The sequence below is a fragment of the Myotis lucifugus genome, unplaced genomic scaffold, assembly GCF_000147115.1.
Source record: "Myotis lucifugus unplaced genomic scaffold, Myoluc2.0 scaffold_211, whole genome shotgun sequence".
Lineage (NCBI taxonomy): Eukaryota > Metazoa > Chordata > Mammalia > Chiroptera > Vespertilionidae > Myotis > Myotis lucifugus.
Window position 1 is genome coordinate 788,319 of NW_005871259.1, and position 16,579 is coordinate 804,897.

Here is a 16,579-nt window from a genome sequence, read left to right on the forward strand (position 1 = left end):
GAGAACAAAGTTAAAGGTGACGGCAAGGATTTGGAGTCAGATGAATGTAAAAAAGGAAGCTGCTATGTAAACTAAAATGAGGAAGCCACAGAGGGGCAGACTTGGGGGAGATGGAGGGAAGGTGAATGAAATGGGTGGGAAACAAGAGTTTAGTTTGTGTCAGTTTAAGTGCAGTTACATTAAAGGGAGATATGAATTTAGTCTTGAGACCAAATGACCACAGAGAAGGGGCCTGAGGACCGGGGAAACCCAACCTAAAGAAGCTGGGGAGAAGAGGAACCTGCCGAGACTGCTGAGGAAGAGCAGCCGGTGAGATCAGAAGAGAACCAAGGAGGAGGGGTGTCCTAGAAGTCTACAAAAGAAAGCGTTCAAAAGAAAAGGCGAAGCACTGCTGACAGGTTAGTAGGTGAGGCCTGACACTGACCACTGGATGTAGCAACATGGGAGTCACAGATGACCTGACCTTGACAAGAGTTGTTTTGGTGAAGTGGTGGAATAGAAGGTCTCACTGGAATAGGATTAAGAAAAAAAGGACAGCCAAAACCGGTTTGGCTCAGTGGATAGAGCGTCAGCCTGCGGACTGAAGGGTCCCAGGTTCAATTCCGGTCAAGGGCATGTACCTGGGTTGCGGGCACATCCCCAATAGGAGATGTGCAGGAGGCAGCTGATCGATGTTTCTCTCTCATCGATGTTTCTAACTCTCTCCCTTCCTCTCTGTAAAAAATCAATAAAATATATTAAAAAAAAAAAAAAAAGAAAGAAAGGACAGTTGACCTTTGAACAATGCAGGGGTTAGGGGCACAAATTCCCTGCACTGTCAAAAGTCTGTGTATAACTTCTGACTCCCCAGAAACTTTACTAATAGCTGCTGCTGACTGGAAGTATTACCGATAATATGAACAGTCAATTAACACATATTTTGTATGCTATATGTATTACATACTATATTCTTATAATAAAGCTACAGAAAATGTTAAGAAAATCATGAAAAATTACATTTACAGTATTTATTGAAAAAAATCCACATATAAGTAAGTGTACCTGTGCAGTTCAAACCTATGTTGTTTAAGGGTCAGCTGCAGACATAGTGGTGTAGGCAAAGCTTTCTGGTTTTGTTGTAAACATTTTACAAGGAAGAGAAATGGGAAGGAATTTGGTGGATATAGAGTTGAGAGAGTTTGTTTGTTCTGTATTATTCTTAAGGTGGAAAAAATAACAGCATGTTGGTACATTCATGGGAATGATACAACAGGGAGGGAAGGCTGATGATGTGAGGGGAAAGGGGATAATTGCTAGAGTGAGGTCCCTGAGCGTGTGAGAGGATGGAATCCAATGCACAAATGGGGGGGGGGGGGGGCTTGGGGAGGGGCAGCCTCATAGAGTTCATCCACGGGAACAAGGGCCTAAATCTCCGGGCTAAATGCAGGCAGAGTGGTTGTGCTGGAGGGAGTGTATGAAGCTCTCTTCCACGTGCTTCTTTTTTCTCAGTGACATACAAAGTGAGGATACTGACTGACGAGGAATAGGTTGAAGGTGCTGGAAACAGGAAGTCTGAAGGGGGAGTGGCATGAAAAAGGTTTCTAGGAGACTACATGGATCAGGCAGAGCTGAGAGGACCTGGATAAGTGAGTTGACAGATTATTTTAGTGTCAAATTAGGGGCTCTTCGAAGGTAACTGTCAATTTCAAATGTCACTTAGCCCCTATCTAACGTAATAACTTACTGTAACTCACACAAGTGTGTGAATAATCTCTTTCTTTTTGGCCTTTGGTGTTTATCAACACACTAGTTATTCACCACTTGGTATAATGTACTAGTTAAGAATAGAAAGATATGCAAAACCCACATGGAATCTATTTTTTTAAAAGCTGTTATCTCCAATTATTTTAAGCAAGCAGATAAAAATTTACTAAACATTAAGAAAAATTACTGTTTTATTTTAAAATGATATATACTTAATCTTTGCCTGGTTCAAATGGCATTGTTACATTTTAATAATTACATGGCATTCTTCTTACCTGTGTATCTGCAGATAAAGCTGGTGCAATGTACAACAAGAATCAGAGAGGAAAGGAAGAAATTCCTAAAATAAAACAACTATATTCATTCTTTATATATAATGTACCTTTCTAATACACATCTCTCACAAGGACATGCAAAAAATAAAATAATATCCTGCACAGACAATAGTGTGGTGAAGGCCTGGGGTGGGGTGAGGAGGGGAGGGCAGGGCAGGATGGAGGGGTTAATGTGGGGGGAGGAGAACATCTGTAATCCTTTCAACAATAAAGATAAATTTTTAAAAAATAAAAGAAATTTGCCAAATAAACAATAATGATAATATCTTGGATGTGCCACATTAAAATAAATTCTTGCATGAGAATATATAGGAGGATTAGGCTAAGCATCTAAAATTCTTTACTGTACCCTAGCTGGTTTGGCTCAGTGGATAGAACGTCAGCCTGCGGACTGAAGGGTCCTGGGTTCAATTCTGATCAAGGGCACATGTCCGGGTTGCAGGCTCAATCCATAGGAGGGGGCGTGCAGGAGGCAGCCGAGATCAATGATTCTCATCATTGATGTTTCTATCTCTCCCTCTCTCTCTCTCTGAAATCAATAAAAATATATTTTAAAAAATAAAAATTCTTTACTGCTAAGACTATCAGCAAAATGACAATTAGCAGCTATCACACACTGAGCAGTAAGTGCTCAGCAGCCATGTTGCAAGGACTTTATGAACATCAGTTTACTTAATATCAGTGCCTCAAAAATCCCAAGGCGTGTCATTGTCCCCAGAACACAAAGCTGAAGCTAAGGTATCCAGTAATGTGATCAAGAACTCCGTTAAAAACCAGCAAGGCTGGGCTTGAGGTACAGTTGTGACTGCTCCACCCATTATGGTAGGCTATCTCTTAGAAAGTTAAGGAATTATTTCTTATTGTTATAGAACATAGAAAAACAGCTGATGCTTAAATTTTAAAAATTAAAAAAAAATCCCCTGGTAGAAAAGGATTAAAAAATGGCATAACTAGGACTTCTAGTCAAGATGGTGGAGTAGGTAAATGCTGTGCTTGTCTCCTCCCACAACCACATCAAAATTGCAACTAAAGTAGAAATAATCATCATTGAGAACCACCTAGAGACTCGCTAAACCAGTCTCCTACAAGTAAGGATATAAAGAAGCCATGAGGAAAAAAAAAAAAGCCATGAGAAGATTGGTAGGAGGAGCAGAGGCGCATCAGGCAGGTCCCACACCCCCTAACAGGAGAGAACCTGAATAGACATTTCAAATCCCAAGAGTACAGATGACCAACAGACATATGAAAAAATAACATCACTAATCATCAGGGAAATGCAAATTAAAATGGCTATCATCAATAAATCAACAAACAAGTGTTGGCAAGAACATGTAGAAAAGGGAAACCTTGTGCACTGTTAGAATTATAAACTGATGAAGCTACTATGGAAAACAGTATGGCGGTCCCACAAAAAATTACAAATAGAACTACCAGTTGACCCAGCAATTCTACAGCTGGATATTTATCCAAAGAAACCCAATACATGAATTCAAAAAGACATAGCACCCATGTTCATTGAAGCACTATTTACAATAGCCAAAATATGGAAGCAGTCTAAGTATCCATCAATATACGAATGCATAAAAAACTATGATGCATATATACAACGGACTATTACTCAGCCACAAAAATAAATGAGATCTTGCCATTTGTGACAACATGGATAACTGAGGGTATTATGCTAAGTAAAATGAGTCAGAAAAAGACAAATACCATATGCATTCACTTATATATGGAATAAAAATAAAATAAAAGAACATACAAAATAGAAAGAAACTCATAGATACCAAGAACATTTTGATGATTGTCAGATGGGAGCGAAGTTGGCGACTGGCACGTATAAAAGTTGTCTTGGGGATACAAAGTATAGCATACTAGCAAAGTATAACTAGTATGGCAGCAGATGGGGGCTAGACTTACCAGGGTGATCACTTCATAAGTTACATAAATGTCTGATCACTATGTTTTATCTCTAATCTCTGTTTTTTTTAATCACTAATATCTACTACTAATGATATTTCTTTAACTGGCTGCCATAAGCACTCCCTGCTCATCTCTCCAAATAAATAATCTCCTTGGATGACTACTCTATTCTATCCACGTATCTTCAACTATCACTGCTCTCCTGATGACTCCCAAATATGTAGGTCTTCTTAAAATTATTATACAGTTTCAAAGATATGAACATTTAAACTCTAAAAACCTAATTTAGAAATATGATAGAAATAATATATAAACCATATTTGAAGACAGATTTTCTGAAAATTTATTTGAGATTACAGAAATAATTTTATTCATGTTTATATTAAATAATTATTCAGATAATTGAAGAACAATGATGGTAGCCACTTAAATAATTCCACAGATGCTCAATATTTTACAATTAACAATACTAAACAAACAAAAACCCAAAAAATATACTCTTGACAAAACAAACTTCAAAAGATTGCTCTTGACAGGAATGATAAAAATATGCTACCTTATAATTTATTTAAAAAAATAAGCCCTACCTTAGTGTAGTGTAGAAGAGAGTTGGCAAGGAAACGACACAATTTGAGTATTTTCTGAAATAACCTGTTGTCAGCAGTATCCTGTTTCAAAAAAGAAAATAAGAAAGCATATAAATAAGAATATGGAATTAGCTTAACTTGTAAATGAGACCATTTTTTCTGAAAAGTCTATGCTAAAAAGTCTAATACAATATTCTCATTTTGAAAATGAATCAAGACTTAATAGAGAATGAGTATCTTGTCAATTTTAGCAGCTATTATGGAATGAACAACGTCCCCCAAAATGATATGCTGAAGTCCTAACAGAGAATATAATTTTATTTGGAAATACGGTCATTGCAGATGTAATTAGTTAAGATGAGGTGATACAGGAATAGGATGTGCCCTTAATCCAGCTGAATGGGTCCTCTATAAAGATACGAAGACACCACCATGTGGAGGCAGAGATCAGTGTTACACGGAACGCCAGCCACACCAGAAGCTAAGTGACAGGCACAGAGCCCACTCTACCCGTGCCTTTGAGAGAACAAGGCCCTGCTGACACATTTCAGACTTCTATCCTCTAGAACTGAGAGAGAATAAAAGTTGTTTTTATTTAAGCCACCTAGTTTGTGGTAATTTGCTACTGCAGCCTAGGAAACAAATACAGGGACTGATACATCAATAATCCCTCCATTAATAGCACACAACAAATTAACTCTAATGTTTTTAGCTAGACATTTTTTAAAACACCACCTGGAAAACTTTAATAGTTTGATTCTTGAATAAATATCAATAGTGAACACGAGAGGGTGCTGCTGATCAGAATTTAGAGTAAAGAACACAGAAACTCTACAGACCATGGCAAAGCTCCATTTCAGCCAATGGATAGTGTAGGGATAGTCAATATCAACCCCAAATGTTCACAAATAAGGAAAAACATGAGAATATGTGTGGACATTAGGAGAATTTACAATTTAAATTCCCTGATTTTCTCCTGCAGACAGTTGATATGAGCTGAACTTGTATAATTTAGTACAAACAGCCACCTGGCCAGGCACCCTCTGTTCTTCTCTTTTCTCTTCCACTATAGACTATCCTGTTGCATGGACTTTCCATGTTTCACTCCTGTCCAGGAGCCTCCGTCTAACCTTACTCTCCAAGCACTAGCTGTGGGTGCTGTGGTGTCAGGATAAGCAAAAGAAACTGGGTAAAGAGGAGGTTGGGGCTGAGGATACAGATGTATGTGATAGAGGTGGCAGAGTGAACCTTCATACCATGACACAGGACGCCCAACCAAATGCCTATCCATTCAATAAGGTCAGGGGAAACCAGAAAGTGTACACGAATGAAGTGAGGGTGGAATAAATAAAAGGGAAAAGAAAGAAGAGATGTAAGGGCGGGGGGGAGGGAGAGGAGAGATAAGAGAAAAAAAAAGAGCCCTAGCCAGTTTGGCTCAGTGGATAGAGTATCAGCCTGCAGACTGAAGGGTCCCGGATTCAATTCCAGCCAAGGGTACATGTCCGGGTTGCAGGCTTGGTCCCCAGTTGGGGACGTGCAGGAGACAGCCAATCAGTGATTCTCTCTCATCATTGATGTTTCAATCTCTCTCTCTCCCTCTCCCTTCCTCTCTGAAATCAATTTTAAAAAATATTTAAATGTAAAAAAATAAAAAGAGGAAAAGAAGAGATGAGGGAAAAGGTCAGTCCCTTCCTAAGCTACCTCTCACCTCCTTAGCAACTCCAGAACTCCTTTCCACACTTCCATCCTCTGCTAGCATCTGTCTTCCCAGATCATCCCTGCCCCAGCAGTTGCTACCAGTATTTAGGGACTAGATGAATCCTTATACCTCCTTCCCCATAGGTACTTGGCAGGGAAGAGAATAGGTACAAAGAATCCCCTATGACAGCTTGTAGTGCTACAGCTAGAGGAGCATGTTCCTGTTACTCTAGGAAGAAATATTTAATTCATTTTTCCATTGAAATATGTAACTGTTAGGCCCTAAGTACTATTAATCCTTTAATTTAGGGTTTTATGGGTTAAATAAAATTTAAAGGGCTAATCTGAGAATAAAAGGCACTAGGTATAACATTGTCATAGGAAAAGGAACTACAATTACCAGTAAGCTTAGGGTGAGCAAATTTTTAGAATATAATGGTTCATAAATGGGATACCAATTCAACACTACAACTTTTGAAATAAAAATTCAAGCGTCTATCAATTTTAAAACACACACACACACACACACACACACACACACACACACACACGAGTTGTATATTGCCTTACTGCAGGCTGCATGGGATTGGTGAAGAAAAGGCTAGGTGTGGCTCTATCAAGGCAATCTTAAATAAATATAGGACTAAAGAATTAGACTTTTGTTTTAGGGTACAAAAGAATGAAAGAATGGTGAGGAGAATGACCAACCAATAAGTAAGTAAAGTAGAGAAGAATGAGAGCAGACAGGAGCCTAATGCAATGTTCTGGGTGAAAAGTGATTATGAGCTATAATTTCATCTAATAAACTGAAAAATAAACAAACACAAATGAAACAAATTAAAACCCTCAGAAGTAAAGTGATCCATAGATTCAAACTCGATTCAGTAACTGCCAAAGGAAGTAAGAGCCACCATCTAAGTGCTGTGGGAGCATACATACCTGTGCCCTGGACTGGGCCATCTGCTCTGCTAACTGTAAACAAGACTGGAAGGAGCACAGAATGTCTTCACACAAGCTGGTGATGATTTCTTTGTGTCTCAGCTGACTCTTTATAACGGACTGGTGCTTAAGGCTCTGCCTAAATGAGTAAAAAGAGCAGTCACCATGAGTAACTTAGGACCATGAAAATATGATGAAGGAATATGTAAAAAATCAATGCACACATGAGACATGACATAATTAAGATGTGCCAACTTTATCTATTAAGCAGTTATGTCAATTTAAGTTACTACGTATTTCTTTTATTTCTCCATGTAAAATATTAATTGAAGTCTTACTCTGTCCAGTCACTCTGCTGGGCTCTGGGGATACAAAGGTGAATAAAGACACAACCTCTGCCCTGTCTGCACAGAGCGTGTGAGCCAGCCCGAGGGAGACCATTAATAATTAACTATGGCTGTGATCACAGTGAAGAAGGAAAAGGCCAGTGTGCTACTACAGAGAGGTCTATTCTAACTTCTTAGGGTGAGCAAATCAAAGAATGCTACCATGAAGACATAGTACCTAAGCTGAGAAATGAAAAATAAGCAGGGGTTAGCAAGGTGTAGAGAATAAGGAGGAGCATCCCAGCAGAGGAAGAAGCCATGACAAGGTTCCAGGACAGGAGAGTCTAGTACGTTTGAGGAACTAAGAGCAGAGAGAGAGAGCAGCGGAGACGGGCTGGTGAAGAAGGCAGAGCCCAGAGAGGATTAGGTAGTTACTCTTAGTAAAATGGGGAGTGTTCTGATTACATTTGTAAGAGATCAGTCTGAATTCTGGGTAGAAAGTGAATTGGAAGGGGTTAAGAGTGGAAGTTATTTGATAATGGTGGTGATGATGATACAGCTAATTCATTGAGCACTATGTGCCGTGCACCCATTCTAACCATTTCACCCTTATAAACTCAACTCCGTTACACCCACCAAAAAAGTGCCACTGTTACTACTCCTATTGTCAGATAAGCAAACTAAGGTTCAGGGAAGTTAACCAAATTGCCCAAATGTCCAGGAGGAGTAAGTTATTTCATAATAGACTCAAGCAAAATACAGCATGGCTCTGAGCTGACACTTCTGACCTCTGCTGTTACTTGGTAAATTAATGACCTGGTGGCACAAAAGCACCTACGACCTGAAAGTACTACAATGTCCTTTAATACCAAGTATTACGCATGTGTGTAAAGTAGAGGCTCTTAACCATTTTTACATCTCAACTGTATCTCATCCGGCACCTAAGAAACTGATGAACACTGTGGGCGCTCTCCCTATAACCTTTGTAATGCTCTACTTAAAAATCACTTTATAAATGGAATTCAAGTTGAACAACTCAAAAGCCTATAATGAAGGGATTATATATTCAGCTCTAATTATAATTACTAATTTATCTCAGCCTGAAAATAGGATACTTAATAGTCTATTAAACAATAGTAACAGCAGGCAAGTGGTTAAGGTTTAGTCTGACCATGGTCCATTATTTCAGAATTACTAGCTAACTGGGAAGAATTTTTTTTTTTAATTGTAGAGGCAGCAGGGTAAAGTCCAATTTGTTTTGGGAGCTATATGTAGGATTATCTGGATTACCAGACAGCAGGGTCAGTGAACATTATATACACCTACAGGAACTCCTTTAAATGCAATCTGATATGAATAATAAGATTTAAGATAAGGAAAATTACAAAAAATAAAAACAAAATAACTTACTTAATTATAAATTTCCAAGTATTTGCATGAAATGCATGGTCCATACTGGAAATAACAGAGCAGATGTCCAACAATGAATGAATAACTACAAAGAAAAATAACAGAACTCTTAAAACATTCAAATGTCATGAGTATCGTCTACATTTAAAATTATCTATTGAACAATTTGACATTTGTTAAAATAGGTAATGCAGTTTGCAAAAATTGTGTCAAAATAATTACTGAAAACAAGAGGCCCGGTGCACGGAATTCGTGCGCGGGTACGGTCCCTAGGCCTAGCCTGCGATCAGGGCCATCTTCCCTGGCTGCGGGAAGCCGGCCTCACCCCCCCGCCACCACCAACCCCCAGTTCCCGTTCGCCATCGGGCCATTGGAGCCTGCCGGCTGGGGGAGACATCAGCCCGTTTCCGCCAGACATCAGCCGTTTCCGCCTGCTGCAGGGTCGCCCCTCTGTGAGGTCGCCCTCTGTGTGTAGGGCAACCGGTGGGGCAGGGGCCTTGGCTTAGCGCCACCCACCCCCAGTTCCCCATTCGCCATTGGGCGATGGGAGCCTGCCGACCAGGGAAAGGGACCGAGAGGTGGTCAGTGTGCCTCATAGTAACTGATCGAGTGGTTGTTCTGGTTGTTATGCTGTTAGGGTCAATTTGCATATTACCCTTTTATTATATAGGATAAGTGTCACATTTTTAAGGTTGTTAGAAATTAGGGAAAATTAACTTTTGAAGTTTATACCTACCCATGACCTAAACAAAACTAAAATGTTTAATGGAATAAAGTTGTACCCTGTTATAACTGAAATATTCTATATGTATATTTCTATTCTAAAATGACAAAATGAACCTAAGGAAAGAAAACCTAACAAGAAAGAATTAGAACTAATTTGCACAGTTCTCATATAAGGCCCCTACTCTGTCTGTGGCAGATTATTTATAAAAATGGCCACAATAACTTTCCTTTGTGTGTCCACACTCTTGGGCAATCCCCTTCCACACAGACTCTGGGCTTACAGACCTCTTTGGCCAACAGACCAATAAGTGTAAGACAAGTAGACTTGAAAAGTTCTTATGTACTGGAGGTTGCCCTCTTTTGCTGCTCTTGGAAACCCTCAGACCACATCAGCTCAGAGCCCAGCTAGCCTGCTGGATGATACGCTACACATGGCTGGCTCAGAACTTCTGCCTTTTCCAATAGCCAGATGTGAGTGAGGTCACTGACCACACACACAAATGAGCCACTCCTGCCAAGTGGAACAGAGAAAGCTATCTCAGCTGAGCCCAGCCTAAACTGCTGACTCACAGAATCATGAATAAATAAAACAGTGGTTTTTTATTTTAATCCAATGATTTTGGAGTGGTTTGTTATGGAATAAAAATTACCTAATATGCTGCACAAAACCAATTTAGTATCTTCAGACTGAACTGATGAATACAATATTTGCCTTTACTCATTAGGGTATTGCTTTCCAAACTCTGGGTCATAACTTATTAGTGAGTGAAGTCAATCCTTTAAAAATTAAACAAAATATAACAAAACATATGACATGTAATAAGGATTTTATTTCATGTATAATAAATGTGATGCACATATACACACTAACAAACATACCCATATATATAATTATATGTGCTCTGAAAAGGAATGCAAACTACATTTCATACTATGAGCTATAGTTTAAAAACTCTTTAAAGCCACTGTCTTTGAATCTGAACTACTTCAGAGGGTATAAAGTTGCATACCTTTTTTTTTTGTTAATCACTGTGGGGAAATTACCTATGAACATTAACTGAATATATAAATCTAATGTTAAGGCATCAAATCTCAGTTTTAAATTCTAAAATTTAAAAGATTAAAAATTTATCTGGTAGGATTTTTTTCATGTAAGATATCATGAATCATTAAAACAATGGTAGGTTCAATAATTTAACTGACATACAGTGTCCAGTCGGTTCACATCATATATTGGGTAATAAGTTTCTTCACTCACCAAGTACCATATTCAAAATGTCATCGTTCTCATCAACTCCAGGGTCCATGCAGACCATATCCAGCAGTTCCATTAGCTGCTTCTGAAGAGAATAGGCCTCCTTGAAAAGAGCCTGGAGAAGGTCTGAAACGAGGTGTAAGCGCCCAGAATAGACAGATTCACTATTCTGCTCAAATAAATAAAAATGAGAGAAGAGGAAAATTAGAAAAAGCTCAAAAGCCAAATTTACTTTCACTCATACTAGCAGAGGTCATCATTAATGCTTTTCACTGAATCACATATTCACTCATTAAACAAATGTTTAGTGAACATCCATTAAATACAGTGTACTTCATGCAAGAGATGCAAGCATGTATCAAATGATATGACTTCCAAGACCCTGCAAATACAGAACTAAAAGGGAGATAAATAACAGTAGGTCAAGTGCATGACAATGTAGAACCCTATCACCAAAGAGAAGCTTTAATTAACTAACACTTTTCATTCACCCAACAAATAGCAGTATCAAAACTTCCTGGGATGCACAAATCACAGGCCAGCTTTTATACTTAAAAGCTGCCTCGGGAATACCGAGATGAACTAACAAGGGTTAATGTCCTTTCACGACACCTCATCATTAAGGAATTCATCCCCAACGCCATAACAGAACTGGCCTGCACTCCAATCCAGGAACCCTTGGGAGATGCCCGACTGCTGGTATAGGGCCTAAACCGGCAGTCATCCCTCTCACAATCCAGGACCGCTGGCTCTTAACTGCTTACCTGCCTGCCTGCCTGATCACCCCTAACCACCTCTGCTTGCCAACCTGATGCCCCTAACTGCTCCCCTGCTGGCCTGATCGTCCCTAACCACCTCTGCCTGCCAGCATTATCACCCCTAACTGCCCTCCCCCGCCAGCCTGATCACCCCTAACTGCCCTCCCCTGCCAGCCTGATTGCCCCCTAACTGCTCCCCCCTGCTGGCCTGATCGCCCCTAACCGCCTCTACCTCTGCCACCGTGGCTTTGTCCAGAAGGACGTCCGGAAGATGTCTGGAAGATGTCCGGTCTAATTTGCATATTACCCTTTTATTAGTATAGATACTATTGTACTCAGCCCTTTTTTTTTTTTAGTCTAAAGTTTTACATATTTCTCCTTTTTCCTCAATTGACCCCCCCACTCCAGCCATTCCCACCCCAGGCAAGCCCCCACCGCCCCAGTATCTGTGTTCATTGTTTATGCTAATATGCATGCATACAAGTTCTTTGGTTGCTCTTTAACCCCCCCTCCCCTTCCATTTGTCTCTAGATCGATCTATTCTTGTTCATCAAATTATGTTGATTATTATATCCCACATATGAGTGAGATCATGTGATATTTATCTTTCTCCAACTGGCTTATTTCGCTTAGCATAATGCTCTCCAGTTCCATCCATGTTGTTGCAAATAGTAAAAGTTCCTTCTTTTTTAGAGCGACATAGTATTCCATTGTGTTGCTATGAACATAGAGGTGCATATATCCTTTCTGATTGGTGTTTCCGGTTTCTTGTACTCAGCCCTTTTGCCCATGGATTCTAGGCCACTGAAAGTGTACCTGGGCCCATTTACTCACCTTACAATGTACAAAGGTACTTCTGATTACATGTAGGACTGAGGAGGGGAGACTCTGAATATTTTCTAGAATGATGGACTCCTGTGTGGCACAGACATGCTGAACACATCCTGTAAGAGCTCCTAAAACCTGCACCATTGTCTGGGAATAAGGAAAGACATTTAATTCAGAATATATTTTTTGTGTATCTAAGAACTATCAGACTGAGTGCTAGGGTAGAGCAGTGAACAAAATGGACACTCTGTACCTCCATTCATAGAACTTCAGTCTATCAGAATTACAAATACTGGAGCATTTAGCTAACCACTGGTTAAAAAAAAAAGTTGGAATCCTAACCCATATGCTTTGAAATTACAGGTAAGGCATGCTATCTCAAGTATTTGTCTTTCTTTAAGAGTTTAGATGTTTATTCAGCACGAAAATTTTCAGAATTTATGTTTCTGTATTCATATCTTTAATTCTATAGACATAATTCCAGTACTGGGCCATCACATAAAGAATACAAGGCTAACTCATATCAGTATAAAAATCTCACACTCTTTGAGCTCCCTGTCTCCCCTTTTCTAATAAATTTGACGTACCTGTAAAATATTCCTTAGCGTGGTCTGGATTTCTAAGTTTTGGCTTGTTAGCTCTCTGGCTTGACTGGTTAACTCATACATCATATCATCAAATAATTTCACAGTCTGTAAAAACAAAGCATGTTATTACTATAAACAGAAATCACTAGAAAAGGAAAGCTATCTTTTAAAAAATGAGATTTATTTTTGCATCAGTAACACCCTTGGGATATTCTCTAGCTTAACAATTGCACCTAATTAAGTTTAGAATATATATGTTATATATACAGGGAGGGGCAAAAGTAGGTTTACAATTGCATGTGAAACAGCATTTATTCTTGTATTATTTATTATTGTATTGTTTTCCATATGGACAACTGTAAAACTACTTTCGCCCCACCCTGTATAATACATATAGTAATTTTACAGTACAGTTGCTTAAAAAAAGAAAGACTTCAGACAGAAATTGACGTATTTTCCATTTCTGTGGTTTGAATCTAATAACAATTAAAAAATAATTCATAGTTCATTTTTTGGTGACGTCACAAACATAAGTGCTACTCTTTTCATAATAAAAGATGATGGTCTTAACCAATCAACATTCATATGGGTATTTATAAGGATAATCCCTGATAGAGTAATGAATTTGTGCTGAATCTCCTATTCACTTGTATTCTAACCAGTTTCCCTTTTCAACCAACTCAAAATACAGTTCCTGGGTTAGAGGCATAGTATGTGACCTCAGAACTAAGTATTTTGTCTGTGAAAAGTTAGCCACCTTAAGATCTTAATACTAAGATCTTTCTAAACTATTTAAATGACCTACCATTGCAGGAATAAGCACACTGGCAACAAGACCAGGTAATTAAAGAGGATAGTTTCCCACTGCTTCCCACAGGCCTATTGATGCTCATCCTGTTTTCACATACACAGCAGCTGACCTTTCCTGCTGGTCAAGAACAAATCCTAACAGCAGCTGACCTTTCCTGCTGGTCAAGAACAAATCCTAAGAAGCTTTTCAGATACAGAATAACCAAGTGAATATGAGTAAAAGGAATTCTGATGGTTATCTGCCTCAAAGCTAAACTTAGAAGAACTCCATTCCAATAAGAGAATAAGTTATCGTAAATATATTTCATTTTGGTGCCAAAGTACCTTTAATTCTCTCAATCAAAAAACAAAACAAAACATGGCTTTTCAGAGAAAAAGTATATCAAACATCTAAAAAGTAATAATATAGTCTGTAAATACAATGTTTTCTCTTAGTTATTTGATTTTACCAGTATTCCAGCCTTTTTTATCCTAAGACTTCTTTAATAAACCTTGGGTCCATTTCTTCAGACAGTGCTATTTAGTAATTACTAATACTAGTAAACCCTACAGAGAAGACACAACAAAGGAACTCACTACCTTTATCATCCATCCCAAATTTTCATTTAATAGCATTAAAATACAAGAGCATTTAAAACTAACTACAAATAATTTAAATTCAGTTAGTAAAGGATCCATATTACCTGAAAATAGTTTTTAATTGCCTACTCTAACACAGGGCGGGGAAGCTTTTTTCTGCCAAGGGCCATTTGGATATTTATAACATCATTCTCGGGCCATACAACATTATCAACTTAAAAATTAGCCTGCTATATTTGGCCAAAACATTTAATTAACTCACCCCTAATGCCCTGACAGGGCCAAACCAAATGATTTTGAAGGCCTTATGCGGCCTCAAGCCAGGCATTCCCCACCACCATATTCTCACATGAGATCTATTTTTTCCACTTTATCTGTATGACAAATATGTTTGATATATTTTTTTTTAGCCACAATTAAGAATGCTCTAAAACAGAGGTTAGATTTTAACAGGCTTTGTTTTGTATCCTGAGTATTGATTAATAGTACTGTACCTTTGGCAGCACTTGAGAAAAGAAAGTCTGTTCCAATGTCAGGTGGTTCATATGAGGTAAAAACACTTGTACAATGGTTTTCAGTATTTCTATAAAGCAAAATAGTAACACATTTTGTAGGAATAGTAATCATGTCAGCCAACAAAGATCACTGCTCTTTCCAAATGGGGAAATATGTAAGCACAACCAACAGAAAGCGCTGTACAGTTTCAAATGCCATAATCTGTGTAGAAAAAATATTAAGTGAAATAATAACAAAAAAAGGGAAAATATGTCCAGCAATTGACCACTTAATGGATGTGGATACCTTTACTGAACAGGATCTGTAAATGATTCTTCAGAGGTTATTTAAAAACCATAAAAAATGTTTATAGAACTGGCCCGGTCAGTGTGGCTCAGTGCTTGAGGAGGTCACAGTTCAATTCCCGGACCAGGAGCATGCCTGGGCTGTGGTCTCATGCAGGAGGCAGCCAATCAATGATTCTCTTTCATCATTGATGTTTCTATCTCTCTCTTTCCCTTCCTCTCTGAAATCAATAAAAATATACTTTTAAATGTTTACAGTGCTTTAAAATTAAGCATAAAGGTCTCAAAATAGTATCCCAATTTTATTATATGTAAACATGTACATACAAAGAATAATAGGTAATCTGGCAGGAATGTACAGAAATGGGATGAGAATATTCTCTATTAAAATCTTAACCATTTCAGATCCATAGGCGTCTTCTGTTTTTTTTTCTGTATGTTTCATATTTTCTACAATGAATATGTGTGACTCATACTCAGTATAAAAAATAATTCTGTTCCTAACATAGATTCAAAATTATAAACAAATATTCCACAACCATTCTAACTCAAAATAAATGTAAACTACTGTCTAGTCTTTACTCTTCCCAACCTCTCCTGGCTAAATAAGCAAATCACATCAAATAAGGGTAATGAAAACAGATAAAGATGAGAAAGACAACTTTTTCCAAATGACAAATGTGTCATCACCTAAATAATCAGCTTTCTGTAACCTAGAAACTATTTTCTAAAGCTACTTCACATGTTAGAGACTGAAAGCAATAGACTGCAAGTTTGTTTCATAAAGGTTAACCACGGTTTAACAACTAACATTTAAAGTTTACATTGTGCTTACACACACATTATTAAACAGAATACGTTTGCTATCTATCAAAAATGGAATTTAAAACTGTTAAGTACTGTAATTAGAAGAAATTTGGGCATTTTAAGTAATTTAAAGTTACAGAGACTGTAACAGGACAATAGGAAAAGATTCAATTTGAAGGGAATACAATGCTGTATTGATAAGTATGATTCACATCTTAACATCAAAATAAATCATACAGTAAGATAGTTTGACTTACGAATATGCTCAATCCAACTGTCAGAATGTTGATACATGGAGTAAAATAATTAAGGAAAATCATACTATTAGGATGTTCACTACTGAAAACAAATTTAAAAGGACCATTCTTGAAGTTTAAGCAATAATAGGAGATTGAAACTAGACTCAAATTACTGGCATAATTTTGCTTTTAAAAAGTTAAAACTTGCCCTGGCCGGTTTGGCTCAGTG

General features: G+C 38.0%; 1 protein-coding gene across 2 annotated transcripts in view; it reads right to left on the bottom strand.

Moving 5' to 3' along the window:
* CUNH1orf112 (chromosome unknown C1orf112 homolog) overlaps positions 1 to 16,579 on the bottom strand; it is a 39,195-nt gene that overhangs the window by 19,274 nt on the left and 3,342 nt on the right. Inside the window, exons 2-10 of one of the 2 annotated variants that reach the window (XM_023761648.1) lie at positions 16,369 to 16,408; positions 14,999 to 15,087; positions 13,116 to 13,220; positions 12,535 to 12,675; positions 10,946 to 11,111; positions 8,962 to 9,046; positions 7,226 to 7,364; positions 4,589 to 4,669; positions 2,019 to 2,083 (exon numbers count right to left, since the gene is read on the bottom strand). In XM_023761648.1, coding sequence (XP_023617416.1) covers positions 2,019 to 2,083; positions 4,589 to 4,669; positions 7,226 to 7,364; positions 8,962 to 9,046; positions 10,946 to 11,111; positions 12,535 to 12,675; positions 13,116 to 13,220; positions 14,999 to 15,087; positions 16,369 to 16,408 — 911 coding nt within the window. Of the gene's footprint in view, positions 1 to 2,018; positions 2,084 to 4,588; positions 4,670 to 7,225; positions 7,365 to 8,961; positions 9,047 to 10,945; positions 11,112 to 12,534; positions 12,676 to 13,115; positions 13,221 to 14,998; positions 15,088 to 16,368; positions 16,409 to 16,579 lie in introns of those variants that run through there. The other variant, XM_023761649.1, reaches the window with a different exon arrangement.